At 42.2% G+C, this 17331-nt stretch overlaps 2 protein-coding genes across 2 annotated transcripts; both read left to right on the top strand.

The window, feature by feature from the left end:
- Window positions 1–477: 477 nt before the first annotated feature.
- hadhab (hydroxyacyl-CoA dehydrogenase trifunctional multienzyme complex subunit alpha b) lies at window positions 478–8422 on the top strand. Its single transcript, XM_084381196.1, has 20 exons — window positions 478–618; window positions 1355–1396; window positions 1514–1584; window positions 1675–1808; window positions 1942–2080; window positions 2188–2307; window positions 2649–2751; window positions 2941–3063; window positions 3168–3286; window positions 3477–3533; window positions 3630–3739; window positions 4007–4141; window positions 4305–4476; window positions 4629–4715; window positions 4794–4934; window positions 5727–5795; window positions 5927–6122; window positions 6237–6351; window positions 6461–6606; window positions 7593–8422. The coding sequence occupies exons 1-20, from the start codon at window positions 552–554 to the stop codon at window positions 7736–7738; spliced, it is 2292 nt and encodes a 763-aa protein (XP_084237322.1). The 5' UTR covers window positions 478–551; the 3' UTR covers window positions 7739–8422.
- Window positions 8423–9436: 1014 nt separating this feature from the next.
- kif3cb (kinesin family member 3Cb) lies at window positions 9437–17209 on the top strand. The gene is made up of 8 exons (XM_084380588.1): window positions 9437–11172; window positions 11266–11367; window positions 11487–11609; window positions 11889–12007; window positions 13554–13667; window positions 14813–14927; window positions 15097–15275; window positions 16444–17209. Exons 1-8 carry the CDS (start codon window positions 9766–9768, stop codon window positions 16592–16594), a joined length of 2310 nt encoding a protein of 769 aa, XP_084236714.1. The 5' UTR covers window positions 9437–9765; the 3' UTR covers window positions 16595–17209.
- The last annotated feature ends 122 nt before the right edge of the window (window positions 17210–17331 follow it).

Genomic DNA, 17331 nt, shown 5'->3' with positions numbered 1-17331 from the left:
TTCTTCATAATAGATAGTAGGATAGTTTCATTAAATTTAAATGAAACAACAAACATTTTTCCAAATGATGTAGCTTTTGGCTATGAAAACTTCTCAGTGCAAACAGCCAGTTAAAATCTCACACTGATTTCTGCCTCCGCCTTGTGGTATCATGCTGCTATTGCTTTCATTTAGTCTAACAATCATATTTTACACTGTTTGCTGAAAGTACACATTCGTAAGTATCTCATATTAATCTAAAGATATTTTTGAATGACAATGTGAATTCAAAACTAGAGGATTTCCAGTCGTCCCCGTTCATATGTTTAGTTTCAGCTGAGGAAGTGGACACGTCTAGAGGCGTTTTGTAGTCCTTGAACGTCCCATGAGCTGCGAGTTCCACAGTGTCAGCCAATCAGATGCGGCGGTTTGCAACAACAGCCAATCAGCTTCTGATGCGCGTTTTCAGGAAGTTGCACAAACGCCACAGTCACTTTTGCTTCTCAAATACCAATGACAGCAAGCTAACTAGCTTCAGTTCACACTACTGCTGACTGACCTACGCTCCCAAGATGGCTGGTGTTCGAGCCCTTGGTGTTCTTTCCAGAGTGACATTAAGGAGATATGCTCTCTATTCAGGTAGAAACGACATGCATTCACTATTTGAAAAATAAAGAAAACCAACGCGGCGAATGATACTTAAAATACGGGATTTGCTGGGTAGCGCAGATGGGTAATTAGCTTGTTAGACTAGCAGTTAGCTCCGAAGAGTGTAACCTAATGCAGAAATGTGACTTGGTTCTTCAAACAACATGACTTTTTATATTTTCAACAAACACCAAGCTTAATGACAGAATGGTCCCTGAAAGTGGAACTTGTGAACTTTTTGTTTTAGTGAGCAAACTTTTGAGTGTAAAGCCGCTATCTGTGCTAGCTAGCTAGCTGGTTGCTACGGAATCGAGCAAGTTTAATCACGAGGGCTCTTGTTCAGAATTAAAGTTTTGATCTCAGACTATCAGCTTCCACTTTGGACTATAATATGTCCCCGGTAAGAGAGTTTGGACGGGCATTTGGGGACTTGTGCCATTGATTCGCCATTGTGATGGCCACTGTTGCCTCTTTCTGTCTGAATGGTAGGCGGAGAATGTAGGTGAAGGGTCATTTTCCAGTGGATTGCACAGCATGGCCTAGACCGTCTGAGGTCATGGCAATATTATATGTACGCCTCATATAGACGTTTTATATTTGTTTTGTGCGACTACACTTGGTTTGGTTGAAGTTTTTAGGGGCTTAATATAATGATTTTAGTATGGATTATATGTTGATGTCTATATGACTGTATTAATGCATTGCTTTCTGTCATTTTCCTTTACAGGCAGTACTTTTCGTACCTTCTCAGTAGCTCCAGCCATGCTAGGTAACTCTTAAATAACTTGGAATTTACTGCATATAGTACATGTTTAAAAATAGGTCAGCCTGTCCAATGACACAATTATTTTCTCTCTGTACAATATCTTCCTTTCTCTATTTTTAGCACGAACCCATGTGAACTATGAAGTCAAGGGCGATGTTGCTGTTGTACGGATGAACGCCCCAAACTCCAAGGTGTGAAACACAGTCGTGATTAATGGGACAGTTTTCCACTCCTGAATTACGTGGCTGTGATCTGAACTTTGTGGTCATGTCACCTTCCAGGTTAACACACTGTCGATCCAAATGCAAAATGAGATGACAGAAGTAATGGATGAGCTGTGGGCCAACAACGCTGTTCGAAGTGCTGTCCTCATCTCCTCAAAGCCGGGATGCTTCATTGCAGGAGCTGATATTAAGTAAGAAGTAATGTTAAGTGAAACAAAACACTCAATCGGCATGAAGATCTTTTATTATATTTGAATGTATAGCCAAAAGGGCCATGTTTTGGATTCCCTGCAATCTTTTTAATACAATGTACATCTGTTTCAGTATGATCCAGTCCTGTAAGGATTCAGAAGAGGTCACCAAACTTTCTCAGGAAGGGCAGAAGATGTTCGAGAAGATTGAAAAGTCTCCAAAGCCTGTTGTTGCTGCCATCAACGGCTCCTGCTTAGGAGGCGGCTTAGAGGTAAACAAACAGTATTTCAGCAGCCAACTGTATGTTTGACAATTGTTGGAAACATTTGACTAGGATTATTATAATGTGTTATCTAATGGCCTCTCTTTGCATTTCAGTTTGCCATCGCCTGCCAGTACAGAGTTGCAACAAAGAGCAAGAAAACAGTTCTTGGTACTCCTGAAGTAATGCTGGGTCTTCTCCCTGGAGCTGGTGGTACTCAGAGACTCCCCAAAATGGTTCGTACTGGGAGTAGATTCCCTACATTTCGATTGATGTCACTTACTGTCATAATATGTGATACAAGGTCATAACATGTGAAAGTGTTTTAATAATGGCTCGTTGGGACGAGACCTAAAATGGCTGGTCAGTCATGCAAAATAATCTGGTTAATGCTCATAATTGGTTTAAGATGTTTACGTGCACCTTCGAGAAGAACAGATTACTTCCCCCGGTCCATCATGTCTAGTTTTCAATAACACTGTCCTTAGAAGTGCAGGATTATGACTAACTACATAATAACTTCTTTTTACTGCACTCTCTTAAATCAGTCCACAAATGTTTTCTTCCATTATTTTAGATTGGTCTACCCGGTGCCTTTGACATGATGCTGACAGGAAGAAATATCCGAGCAGATAAAGCCAAGAAGATGGGGCTTGTCGACCAACTTGTAGACCCTCTAGGTAAGCTATCTCAACACATGTAATTCAAAAGACATTAAACTGCTTCAAACGGTTAGTTTTAAAGTATTACCACCTTCAGCAATGTGAATCTGTGATCTTTCAGCAGTGAATATATCACTGTGCATTAGTTGCTCATTTTAAAAAGTTAATCTTTGCATGCTTTGTCTGCTTTTTCTGCTTGTATAATAGGACCTGGGCTGAAGAGTCCAGAGGAAAGAACAATAGACTACCTCGAGGAAGTTGCCATCGAATATGCCAAAGGGATTGTCGATAAGAAGATCAAACTCCACAAAGAGAAAGGCATGATGCAGAGTAAGTTGGGCTGCATTTATTGAACATTTGACTCTTTCATGTCAATTAAGTTTGTTTCATCAACAAAAAAAAAAAAAAAAAATACTAATGTTCTCTTTCCATAGAAATCCAGGACTACGTAATGAGCTTTGAGTTCGTACGGAATCAGATTTACAAAACTGTCCACAGTAAAGTTATGAAGCAGAGCAAGGGACTTTATCCAGCACCCCTGAAAATAATTGACGTAAGTGAAAAGTCTCTACAACAATTTTTTTATTTTTTTCAAATCTGACCATTCTTGGCTATTTGTTGTAAAAGTAGTCCAACCAGTGTGTAACTGATAGATTAACAAAAGAGACTATTATCTCTTTTGTCTTCTCTGCATTAGTTATCTAAGAATATTTTTAAAGTTTTGAATCTGTTCCCTTCTTCAGTGTGTGAAGACTGGAGTAGAACAAGGCCCCACTGCTGGATACTTGGCAGAGTCTCAGGTACGGTGTGTTCGCCCACATCATCGAGAAATGTAACATTCAATTGCAGTTGCACGTTGCGCAAATGAACATCACAGATTTTCTTGTCCGTCACAGAACTTTGGTCAGTTGGCAAAAACGTCAGAATCCGGTGCCCTGATTGGTCTCTATCACGGTCAAGTTGCGTGCAAGAAGAACCGCTTTGGAACTCCTGAAAAAGAAGTGAAGTGAGTGGAGATCACTGATGTGGTACAGTTGACACATGTTCAACATGCATTTTCACTTTTCAGTCCTGTGTGTTTGGTCCTGGTTTAATAGCTGATCAGCACTAAAGACAAAGCCAGGCCTAAAAATAAATGTTGACAGTTTTACAGCCACAAACAGGACATTATCTTTGCTTTGGTTTAAAGGAAGTATAATTTTCCTATCCTCTCCTGTATCGGCTCTTTTGAGGTGGTAGATAAATTCTCTTGTCTTTTTGTGTGTGCCACCAGGACTCTTGCCATCTTGGGAGCAGGTCTGATGGGAGCAGGTATCGCCCAGGTGACTGTGGACAAAGGTGTGCACACAATCCTGAAGGATACCACTGTAGGTGGACTTGGCAGGGGAGAACAGCAGGTTTACAAAGGGTGAGTTTTCATAGCAGACATGTAAATGTTGAGAATGTTTTCGACAGAATTTAATTCACAGCCAGACTGTACATTTGATAGATAAAGTTGCAGTCTAGTGACATAATAACCTTAAACTTTCAAATCAGCTGAGTTTAGTTTGTATGTTTGTGTTTTAAACAAGGCTCAACGACAAGACCAAGAAGAGGAACATCACCTCATTTCAGAGAGACTCCATACTGTCCAACTTGACTGGCCAGCTGGATTACAGTGGCTTTGAGAAGGCCGACATGGTTATTGAGGCTGTGTTTGAAGACATTAAAATCAAGCATGCAGTCCTGAAGGAGGTGGAGGCTGTAAGTGTGACTTTAAAGAATCTCAGTAGGCCTTTGTTTATACACGTTGTTGTATCAGTTCTTGGTATTTACATTTGTAACATTAAATCCAGGATAAAATTGTTGTGATTATTAGTTCAGCTGTGACTTTGAGCCAAAACACTTGTCTGCAGGTGGTTTCCCCTCACTGCATATTTGCCAGCAACACGTCTGCCCTGCCCATCAAGGATATTGCTGCTGCCAGCAAGAGACCAGACAAGGTTTGTAGTTGCCTTGTAGTTTCAAAGTGCTTCTAAATAAGAATTAGAGTTGCTGAATATTGTTCTTTGTGTTCTTAGGTGATTGGGATGCACTACTTCTCTCCAGTGGACAAGATGCAGCTCCTTGAGATTATTACCACTGATCAGACGTCAAAGGACACAACAGCCTCTGCTGTGGCAGTCGGCCTGAAGCAGGGCAAAGTCATCATTGTTGTTGGGGTGAGCGTCATGGTTGTGTGTTATTTCCTGGTGTAGTTGCTTATCGACATGATAGCAAATTACCCACAATGAGGTTGTAAGGTTGTTAAGTGATTCAGCAAAGATATTTATCACAGCAGTAGCTTGAAGTAATGACCACAATCTATGATAGACAGGCTATGAAGACATTAGTACTTAAACACTTGCACATATTTGCACTTTGCAGCCAAACTGCTCTTAACTCTAAGTGTAAACATATATGTGTATGTATGTATTTATTAGAGCAGGTGCGGGTCAATTACTGAGAAAGCAGTCCATCCATTATCTTTATTCAGAATAAATTAATAACTTACTAAAACTACCATTGATTACCATGGCCTGGATGACTGAGAACCTTCATCAACAACTTACTAAAACGTACAGAAACATATTCTGTTCAATATTTCACTTCCCACTTCTTTTCCCTCTTCCTGTCATGCTCTCTATCTCTCAATTACACACACAGACACACACATACGCCCTCAAATACCCTTGCATACCCTCTCCTCTCGATGCTGGCTCGAGCGGTGCTGTGCATTCCAGCAGCAAGCGCATCCACTGAGTGTGCTTTCAGCTCAGCTGGCCGTGTGCTCGAAGCGCATTGAAATAGGTTAAACCCTGGAACTGTGGACTGCATCGTTTTCTAAATCCAAACATGGGGCTAAACCACAGCAGAGTAGGCCGACAGTGAAGTTTCCTAAAACTGATGATGATGCATGTTAATAATTTAAACGCTATTGCACCTCAGTTAAATATTGCACAAATTCTCTACAGGACGGACCTGGCTTCTATACAACAAGGTGTCTGGCTCCCATGTTGGCTGAAGCTGTACGAGTACTTCAGGTTGGTATTGTAGTATTCCTAAATCCTACACACTGGAGCTTTAATGAAGGAAAGCTCACTTGAGCAGAGCATTTTCATTATTCCAGGATTGCTGTTGTACATATTATTAATTAATCCATTTGCACTTGCAGGAAGGAGTTGATCCCAAGAAGTTGGATGCACTCACCACAGGCTTTGGGTTCCCTGTGGGTGCAGCCACACTGGCTGATGAAGTTGGTATCGACGTCGCTGCCCATGTGGCCGAGGACCTCGGCAAAGCTTTCGGCTCCCGCTTTGGTGGTGGAAACGTTGACGTCCTGAAGACCATGGTGGACCTGGGATTCAAGGGTATGGATGATGAAATGATGATTAAAGCCCAGTTTTAGCTAAATGAGGAACCTGAGTTTTTGTGTGCATGTTTCATTCAAAATGAATGAATCCTTGCTTTTCTTAATTCTCAAGGCCGCAAATCAGGAAAGGGTTGCTACGTCTACCAGCCAGGACTCAAAGTCAAAGAGGTCAACCCAGAGATCGGAGATATCCTTGAAAAGTACAGGATGACACCAAATCCTGCTGTGTAAGTTGACACTGGACAATTGCTGAAGTAGTGATGCAGTGATATACGTCGCTCAATGAGGCTGTTGTTTGAATACTAAAATACTCTGTTCTCATGACTCTTTTTACAGTTCATCAGACTCTGATGTGCAGTACAGGCTCATATCTCGATTCGTCAACGAGGCCGTGCTGTGTTTGCAAGAAGGCATTTTGAACAATCCTTTGGAAGGAGACATCGGGGCTGTGTTTGGCCTGGGATTCCCCCCCTGTCTCGGAGGTAAGAGTTCAACCTTAAGCCATGATCATCAGTCAGCAGCTGTATCCTCAGGGTTTCCTTTCATACTGTTTTTCATGTGAATTTGAAAGCCAAGGAATTGAAGTGACAAAGCATTTTAGGATGAAATAAGGACCTTAACCTGTCTGTTTAGTGTTATTTATAGTTCAGTAACACAGCTGAGGGGTGTTTGATAAAGGTGTTTTGGGGAGAGCCTGCTTTGAATGAGCAAAACAGAACAGAACCTGGATCACAAAGCTTTCATAAAGCCAAGTTAAGACGATGAGATCTAAGTTAAAGATTTGAAACACAGACCCAAACAAATCAATCACTGAGCACATCAATTCAAAGAGAAGTAAATGGACATTTAAAGACAAAACTCTGTTGTCTGTGTCCACAGAGGAATACATATGAAACATAAAAGCACAAATGAACAGAACCACTGCAGTTAACAAAGCCAGAGAGCTTTACACAAGTAACACTTTGAACTCCTGTGTTTGCTTAGTTTGTTTGAGTGTACTCGGCGTGTAATATCATTTTTGGGTTCAAGTTTTTGTATCACCTGTGCTAAAACTTAACATTTAAGATGATGCATGATGTTTAGATAAGCACCCAATAGGACACCAGCCAGGTATTTTGGTCTTTAGTAAAAAGATGAATTTGGTAGAAAGTAAAGTTGGCCCAGATCAGTTGGATTACATCACTTTGTTTGTACAAGTGATATAAGTGTCTCCCTATGTCTTCATTTTATTTTGTATCCCTTTAGACGGGCTGTCTGTTCTAGATATAAGGATGCTTTAGACTATAAAAAAAGTCCACAATAACTTCCGCCCAGGTGCCAACATGTGTTATAATTGACATCCTCCTTTTGTTTACAGAATAGCTCTTCATAGAGACAGAAAAACAAGCCTGGAGCAATATCCCTATTATCCATTTGTTGTGTATACTGATGATAACATCTCCCTAACATAACATCTTGCTGTTTCCAGGACCTTTCCGTTTTGTGGACACCTTCGGTGCGGACAAGCTGGTGGAGAAGATGAGGCAGTTTGAAGCCGTCTACGGGAACCAGTTCACGCCCTGCCAACTCCTACTGGATCACGCGAAGGATTCTAGCAAGAAATTTCACAAGTGACCGACCCACCGTGTGTGCCAGTAGCTTTTCATAGAACTCCAGCCTGCCGCTAGAATGTGCCTAACATTTATATCATGAGTGGGGGCAAACATACTGAAAATGCAGTCTGTTGACAGTTCATGAGGTGCATCTAGGTAAATCTAGCAACAGCCCTGCAATAAATCCTAAAGGTTATGATGTTCAGTCTTTGTAAAAAAACTGGTTTAGAGAGGTATTGAAATGTATTGCATTATTATATACAGGATATATAAAAAAGTAAAAAGTAAGTGGTCTTGAAGTCCCAATATTACAACCTTGAGGGAGGTACGATTTATTGCAGGCCTGTTCATTAGAATGCATTATTTTGGCTAGTTGTACCTAATAAACTGGCAACTTTGAGTTTGTGCTGTCAACACAAAAGGATGTTTTTCTTTGTACTTTAACATTATTGATTGACTTGATGTATAGATTGAGGAGCAGATGGAGGCTATATATTCACACATTGCGGATGTAAAGATTCTGGAGAAGCAGAAGAATTAAAGTATTTTCCAACTGGCAAATTAGTTCTTCATTAAGGATGAATGTCTACCACTATAAGTGTCTTTTCTCCTTTTTTGTACATTAAAAAAACTGAGGGGAGGGAGGGCTGGTGTGAACAAGGATGTAAATGTGACACCTGAATAAAATTTTGTTATTGAATCAAAACCTGCTTTTCTCTCTCTCGTTGAAGTGCTGGATGTCATTTACACTGTCCCCACCACTTTTGTAAATGACTGATTTTGTCCTCATTAATTTTTAAAGGTGCATTATGTAACTTTTCATTGTCACAGTTTTGGTTACATAGTCCTATATTGTTATATTACAGGAATTCAGAGAGTAGCATGTGCCTGCAGTAGAGGCATCGCTGGGACCAATCATTGTAGGCAGCAAAGAAAACTTTAAAAGATGATGGAAGCACATATGTGTCTGTCAGCTCCATTAAATCAGCAGTAGCCTACCATTTAGTGTAAATGCTTATTTCATACTCAATATTTTACAATTTTAATTAAGTTTAAATTGTATTAGCATTAAAAGTTCAATATGTAAGATATGTGGTTGAAAAAATTAAAACAATTAACTAAAATGATCAGAATGTGAAGAAATAACAGTTTTATTGGACACTTCCCTGGTGAGGACCGCTAGCTGCATGGCTAGTTGAGCTAACTCACTGGTGGCAGCTACACATGGCAGCAGTTAGCGGTTACCATGGTGACATGCTGCTACCTATTTGTTTTGAGGATGAATTTGACAAGTTGCCAATTCTGACATATTGCACCTTTAATTAAAATAAAACAACTGCTGTTCCTTATATCAAGTGCTCGGTCTGTGTTTATTTAAAAAAAAGTAGTGTAGTGCACCTTTAAAAGCATAATTTGTTAAAAATGTTCCAAATGGCTTGGGCCAAGAAATGTTATCTAATAAGATTAAATTATTTTAATAAGCCATTATGCAGTTTTTTTCCTTCTGTATATCTACTCTGACATCTCATGGCCTAGATATATTGCATACATTTGCATAATGTGAAGACCACTTAAATAAATCTCATGTCCCCACCACTTTTTAATATGGAGTGACGCCCTTGCTGGAGGGTAATTTGCCATGATCATAACAGATGTAGACCATAGCTGTGTACCATGAGGACATTTGCTCCAATCCAATGCGCTGCGCAGGTCACATGTCTTGTCTCCATTGTCCGCAGAGCAGGGTGTGTTCCGCGGGGAGGCTGTGTGGGCTGGGCCGGGGGTGGCAGGGTGTTTTTCCTCCAGCAGCATCCTTTCACATCTTGTGACATCGCCTCCTTTTTGCCTGGAAAGATGCTCGGGGCGGAGGAGACGCTGCGTTCGCGGGGATGATGCAAACGGCGCACATGAGGTGTGTCTGACCGCTTTTTTCCTTCCACCAGATGAAACAGAAGCTGCTGCACCTGTACGGAGAAGGATAAACTGCGGGACCCGCCCGAGAAAATGGCTTTTAATTTTTTAACGTGCTGCTTTTGATCTGGCAACAACATGTCTAAAATCAAACACTGCGAGGCTGTGAGGGTGGTGGTCCGCTGCCGGCCGTTCAGCAGGAGAGAGGAGATGGGGGATAATGAAAACATTTTGCAGCTGGATGACAGACTGGGGCAGATCACCATCAGGAACCCGAAGGCACCACCTGATGATCCAATGAAAGTGTTCACGTTTGATTCTGTGTACGGCTGGGATTCAAAGCAGAGCGACATTTATGATGATGCAGTCAGACCTCTGGTGGAGTCTGTGCTCCAGGGCTTCAACGGGACCATATTCGCCTATGGCCAGACCGGGACAGGTAAAACACACACCATGCAAGGGGTTTCAAACGACCCAGACATGAGAGGGGTCATACCGAACTCGTTTCAGCACATTTTTACACAAATATCCAGAACTCAGAACCAGAAGTACCTGGTGAGGTCATCGTACCTTGAGATCTACCAGGAGGAGATCAGAGATCTGCTGTGCAAAGACAACAACAGGAAGCTGGAGCTGAAAGAGAACCCTGACTGTGGTATTTATGTGAAAGACCTGTCTTCAGTGGTCACAAAGAACGCCACCGAGATCGAACATGTGATGAACATAGGCAACCAGTCCAGGTCCGTGGGGTTCACCAACATGAACGAACGCAGCTCTCGCTCTCATGCCATCTTCGTCATAACAGTGGAGTGCAGCGAAGTGGGGCCAGATGGCGAGGACCACATCCGGGTTGGGAAGCTCAACATGGTCGACTTAGCTGGCAGCGAGCGCCAGAGCAAGACAGGTGCGAAAGGTAGGCGACTGAAGGAGGCAGCCAAGATCAACCTGTCCCTCTCGGCGCTGGGGAATGTCATCTCAGCTCTGGTGGATGGGAAAAGCACCCACATCCCGTACAGGGACTCCAAACTCACCCGCCTGCTCCAGGACTCTCTGGGTGGCAACGCCAAGACGGTCATGATAGCAACCGTGGGGCCATCGCACAAGCACTTTGACGAATCCCTGGCCACGCTGAGGTACGCCAGCAGGGCCAAGAACATCAAGAACAAACCTCGGATTAACGAGGACCCCAAAGATGCCCTGCTGAGGGAGTTCCAGGAGGAGATCGCACGCTTGAAGGCGCAGCTAGATGAGCGAGGGATGCTCGCAAAGGAGAGGAGGAGGAGAAGGAGTAGCAAAAGACTGAGTAAAAGTATGGTCGGGATGGAGGAGGAGATGCTCAGAGAGAGGGATGCGGATCTGTGGAAGGCTCTCGAGGAGGAACAGGAGGTGAAACATCACATGAAAGAGGGAAGTGACATCCCCAAGGTTCTGACCTGCCAGGGAAGCCATGGGAAGTTAAAGCATGTGAACGAAAACAGAAAAAGCTTGATCGAGGACATGCAGTGGGACCAGGACGCTCTGGAGAAGATCATCGAGAAGTATAAGGTACTTGTGAGGAGCGTGGGCCTTGTTATGATACAGGACATGAGACACAAAAGAAATGTGCGTGAATAATTAATTGTTTGTCTTTGTTCGCAGGCGATGGAGAGCAAACTGTTAGTTGGAGGAAAGACTATAATTGATCACACCAATGAGCAGCAGAAGATGCTGGAGCTGAAGAGGCAAGAAATTGCAGAACAGGTGTGTATAAAGATTAACACTTGATAACAGAAGTTAGATTGTCTGAACTTACACATGTTTTAACAAGCACTTTTTCTATCAATCTTTAATGGAGCTTAATGTGTCGTCTTGCTTTTCAGATAAGACGAGAGAGAGAGATCCAGCAGCAGATGATGTTGCAGGATGAGGAGACTTTGGAAATGAGGGAGACGTTTTCCTCCCTGCAGCAGGAGGTGGAACTAAAGACAAAGAAGCTAAAGAGGGTAAGATGACTCACACTCTGGCGTGTCCTGTTATGCCGTTATCGCGAAAGCGCTTCATCATAATTTAATCAGTCAATCTTGGAGTCAGTAATCTTTTTTTCAAGAGAGACATCACTCGAGGAGGCTTCTCTGGACAGAACACTTCCTGGTGTTTACGCATGATTCATTGCTGGTCACAGAGAAGATCTTTCTTTTGCTCAAATTAGGCAAAGTAATGTATTTTCCTTGTCCAGGACAGCTATGTGACACCAGTTATTGTTATGTTCCTGTTCTGTAAAGCTGTATGCCAAACTCCAGCTGGTGAAGGCCGAGATGAGAGATGTGATTGGTGAACACGTCACAACCAGACAGGAGCTGGAACAGACACAGACCGAACTCACCAGAGAACTCAAGTACAAGTGAGTAGCTGCGTTAGTGGATGTGCACATATACATCTCTGTTTGCAGTGTCATTATTGTCTTGTTTTCTCATCATGATGTGTGACTTTCTGTTGGATTTCCATCATTTCCATTAATATAAAGACGAAAAAGCATTATAAAACATTATTTTAGCATGGCCAGGTTGCTCAATGGCTGTGATCATAAAGAGTAATTGTATGACAAAAGGGTTAAAGATTTCAACCACAGACCGTCTTGTGATGTGATCACACCGGCCGCAGTTCCAAATTGGTGTGAATAGCAGAATGAAACTGGGACTGACATACTGTTTGAAGTGTTTGTGTTTTGCTGCAGGATGCTTTTTTTTTTTTTTTTTAGGTTTATAAAGCTTTTATTGGATGGAAGACATTTCACAAATATGTACCATGATCTGCAAATATTTCCTTATTTGTGTTGTGTAAAGTCACATCTGGGAAAATATGCAGCCATTTGCAAATAAGCATAACTGCATAACTCTGAAAATACACATTTTATTTTAATACAAACATGATACAGGTTTCACTAATGTAAATAGTTCCACTACAAAACTACGTGTAGAGTCATATTCACGCATTTGTGGATCCATTTTTACATGTGGAATGTCCTGTTTTTTTTAACATAATAGTTTTTTCCTATTGCTGCTTTTTGATCTCTAATTTCAATGTCTGGATGAGAGTGAATCTGGTATAAAGTGATGAGTGAATGTGGAGCAGGGCAGTAAATTGGGGTGCCAGTGGCCCCTTCCTTACTTCCTACCCCCGCTTGGGGCAGCCTTGCTTGGACCACGCCCATCTTCGAATTCAGCGCTCATTTTGTCATAAAAAGTAAAGTAAAGCACTAAAAACCACTTCTGTGGTAGTTCTCGCTACGATAGGTCAGGACCACATTCTGCCATGATGACACACACAAAGACTCACAAGGTGAAAGCCTTGCTGTCGTGGCTGTAACTGGGTGTTCTCACATTATCATACTGTTGTAAAATGTTTACTACAAATAATTTCTGTTCAGCACTTTTTTCTCTATTGTGAAATGTGTTAAATCCTTCAAATCAAAATCAAAAACTTCAAGGATACAGTGCACAGGGAGTTAACATTATGCTACTTCACTGTCATAGTAAAAAGGAGCAAACAACACACTTCACAAAGCCTTTGACTTTACCTGCTGTATATCTTAATGTTGTTATGATCAAGAGACAAATGAATGGTGTTTGAAAGCATTATGTTCTTGATTAGATGTTTTTCCTGTTCAATCAGGATATCAGGGAGGATCAGTCAGGATATAAACTGTAACTAGGCAGGGAAACAAAGGCTTATTGCTGCTTGGTGAGCAGTTTGTTTATGGGCTCATTGGATGGCTTTTATTCATGCGTACTTTGTGGTACATTACGACAAAAGCAGTAATAATGCAACTTTTCCAGGCATAAAAAGTTTGTCCAGATAAATGGAAGGAAATATTTATTCACATTTTGTTCTGGAACAGTCGTGTATTTTGTTAAACTGTACACACTTGCATGTATTTCACATTTCAGATATCTCTTGATTGAGAACTTTATACCTCCTGAGGAAAAGAACAAGATCATGAACCGGCTGCACTTTGACAGTGAGGAGGATCAATGGAGACTCCAGCCGGTCCTTCCAGAGAGGTCAGTGGATTCATTTCACATTACTTACACGTAAGCTACCATGCATGGTAAACAGTAGAGAAAGTACAATCCTCCAAAACAAATTGTCAACCCACTGGGTGAAATGCACCACTGACGCATTCACAGAATGAATAGACCACAGTGCAGTGCTGCTGTAAGGTACAGTGTATTGTTAAGTAACTCCTTTTACTTAGTTATTTTGGACCCTGTATATCACACCTGCACATTCAGCACCGTCTCTACAGGCTGCCAGTCCACATTCTGGGAAACGAAGGAAATCACTTTAGTATAAATAGATTAGGCAGGGTGAGACCACATTAGCACACCACTGTAGTCGCTCTCACCCACTGATCTCATTCAGCCAAAAAACCTGTCACCTCTGGCATACATCCCTTTGCTGGCACCACATGTCCGTAACTTGGCTGTGTTCGGCCTCAGAAGTTTGAAATGAAAGATAGCCGGCTAGCTATACTGAGGAAGCTAAGCTAAGAAAACACAAATAGCTATGGCACAACCGAGAGAGACACACTGCAGTCTGCAGAAAAGAAACACAGCTGCCACCAATGCAACTGAGCATCTTGGGTTTGCCCTAACTGGGCAGGTTTAATAAGAAAACAATAAACGGGACATGAAGACGTAATGTGCATTGAACAGAAACAAACTTCTTTTCATTTTCTCTCCCACACGTCACAAATGCCAATAACTCATGTCTCATGGCTCTGAGGGGACACACAACTTTTTAGTGCTTTCCTTTGGGGTGCCTTTTAAAAAGCGATGTTACGATGGTACAGGGCTCAGTAATCAATGATTGTCAGCCCAACCCTAGACCTGACATGCTATTGATTTATGCATTCTACCTTTCCAGGGAAGGCAGATTTCCTTAAATGCTCAGAGAGGTTCAAAATAAGGTGCTGGAAGCAGAACAAAACCTGCTCCATCTTGGTGGAAAAGGGGTACATGATAGTTGTAAAGCTGAGTAGAAGATAGCACAGGGGAGATAACAGGGGAGATTTGTCTGGTGGGAGCTGATCAGGGGACCTATATGGGGGGGGTGAGGTCCCAGAAACTAGAGTCTTAACTGCTAAACCAAGTCTAAGTGTATTAAACTGAATCCAAATCCTTCTTTCCCCATGTCTTTATCCCAGTGCACCCACTCAGGTCAAGAGGAGGCCTCTCTCTGCTGTAGGATACAAGAGGCCAATCAGCCAATATGCACAGATGGCTGCGGCCACAGCAGCTGGGGCCCCATGTAGATACCAGGTCAGTGGTCGGATGAGATGAGCTGAATGGATTATGTATCTGAAACAGGTGGAAGAACAACCAAAAATGAACATAGCAGATGATCTGTTTAGGAGACAGGAAGAAAAAATTAATTTCCATAATTATGTAATCGTGCTGTTATAACTACAACTTGTATCTGTTCTTACAGGCTGAGAATGTAATGCTGTTGGAGTTAGACATGTCTCCACCGACCATGTTCACCTTGAACCTTAATGGCTCTCACATGGAGAGAGCCTTTTCTCCCAGACTGATGAGGGACCTTCTGGTAAATGTTCCCATTAGAGAGAGGGCCGGTGCGTCGTCACGGGTCAGGAAGTCCAAATCCTGGTGAGAGAACGGCCGAGAAAGGCAGACGTCTTACACGCTTACAGATGCTGAAAGTTCAGGGTTTTTTTGGTTGCATTATTTCAGGATTAGACTGATCCTGGTCAGAGGAAAGCTATGAGAAGAAATGTCATGAACTGTGTTAGAATCTATTATCTTACTGACTCCTATGTCGGGTCAGTCCTAGTTTCTTAAATACAAGCATGTATTGCTGGTGCCTGATAACTTTGCAGTGGGCTATATTACAATGAAGAAAGTGAGTTTTAAATCACAATTTAAAAGGTGAAATATGTAAGAATTTTAGTTTAAAAATGTCAAAAATTAACTAAAATTATCACCAAATGTGAAGAAACAAGATGCAAGGTCAAAGACATCTACGTATTGTGTAGCAGAGATATCTGCTGACGTTACGTTGACGGCAGCTGCAGTTAAGCTTGATTTATGCTTCTGCGTTGCATCTACGGTGTAGGTCTGGCGTAGCCTCTGCGTAAATGCATGTCCTACGCCGTAGCATCACATGTACCTCCACAGAAATGTAACTGCAACAACTGTGACTTGTCCGCTTGGTAGCATCTCTACCAACTTCTCCTTCTGCTAATACAGGAGATTTCATAGTTTCCCCAGTAAGCACACACCTCTTCGATATACCCCTACTCCACAGCTTTTCACTGCCAGGGTATCTATGGGCTAGAGAGGACAGACAGGCCGGATGTCCGAAGCACCGACTGCTGCTCCACTAAGCAGCAAGGTGGCAAACGCAAGTAATATTAGTCCTGCGTCTGAGCGCGGTGTGTATAACGGGCAGCCCTCCCTGCAGACACTCGGCCTGTCCATTCTGCCTAACCCAGAGAAAGAACTATTAGCCAAAGAGGTCTGTGTGTTTACCTGGCCAATAATGTGTTACTCGCCCAAATTCGTACATAAAGTACCTTTAAATTACAAGTATATTTGCATGTTTTACCCCTCTTATCCAGAAACCACACCCAAAGTTTTTTTTACATGCAAATCCACTGGTAAACTTTAAAATGCCACAAGTCTCAGCACTTGATGAAATACTGTACGTATACACCGACGTATCGCTAACGATCAGCCCCATTAAATATCGGACCGTAAAAATCAAACATATTGGATCTTAAATAATAAATGAGCTGCTTTTTATTACACTCTACAGGTATCAAGCACCACAAGCGGCATCCGTCACATCATCCTCATCATCCACCACCCTGGCGTCAGAATCTCAGAGTTTCTCTCCTTCTCAGAGACGAAGACCGTCCTCCGCTGCCTACCTTCCAGCGGGTGATCCAGTCGAGACAAGCCCCTGATTGATGTTTATCAACACAACTAAACACAGGGCGAGCCTTAGTTCAAGATGGCACATGGGGGGGAATCTTATGCCTTGATTTAAAATTGATTTCACACCTTTTTTTGGGGGAAAAAATCACTTTAGTGAGCATGTAGTCAGCTTAAACGGAAAGACAAACATCATTTTTGCCTACTGTTGCCTGAAAACCTTGTCGTTTCTCGTGGCTTACGTCAGTCTCAATGAATAGCACAGCCAAAACGTAATCTTCTCAAACCAGGTTTGACATACGGTGAATAGTTTGGAGTTGAATTTCATTTTTTAATCGCATATTTTCTAAAAGATGAACGCCTGTATGTATGTATCTGGTTTTTGCCAAAACAGTGGAGGGGTGACGGGCGGGGGGAAAAATGAGGGGCCCCCCGACTACTGGAGAGGGGGCCACCCTGGTCCAGCTTGTATGCTTGATGAATTGTTGCTTCACTTTCTAGCTAATGTAATTGTGAGCCAAAAAAAAAAAATGTGAAGAAAAGCTTGCAACGGTCCTCTCTTGATTAGCTGCCTTATTTTTTCATAGTCGTGAAATCGTGCAAAAAGTCCATTTGCTTACACATGACAATAAACAGACTGAAATGATCTTGAACTGCCTTTTCTGTGTTTGTCCAAAGAGCTGCGGTTGCGTTGCGGTCCTCCCCCTGTGATCCTGCAGCTGACAGCTTTTTATAAATATATATATATGTGGGGGGGAAAAAACTTGGG

The sequence above is a fragment of the Pagrus pagrus genome (assembly GCF_965226575.1).
Source record: "Pagrus pagrus genome assembly, chromosome: 18".
Taxonomy (NCBI): Eukaryota; Metazoa; Chordata; class Actinopteri; order Spariformes; family Sparidae; genus Pagrus; species Pagrus pagrus.
The sequence above is the reverse complement of the archived record's forward strand: the minus strand, read 5'-3'. Positions and strand labels throughout refer to the sequence as shown.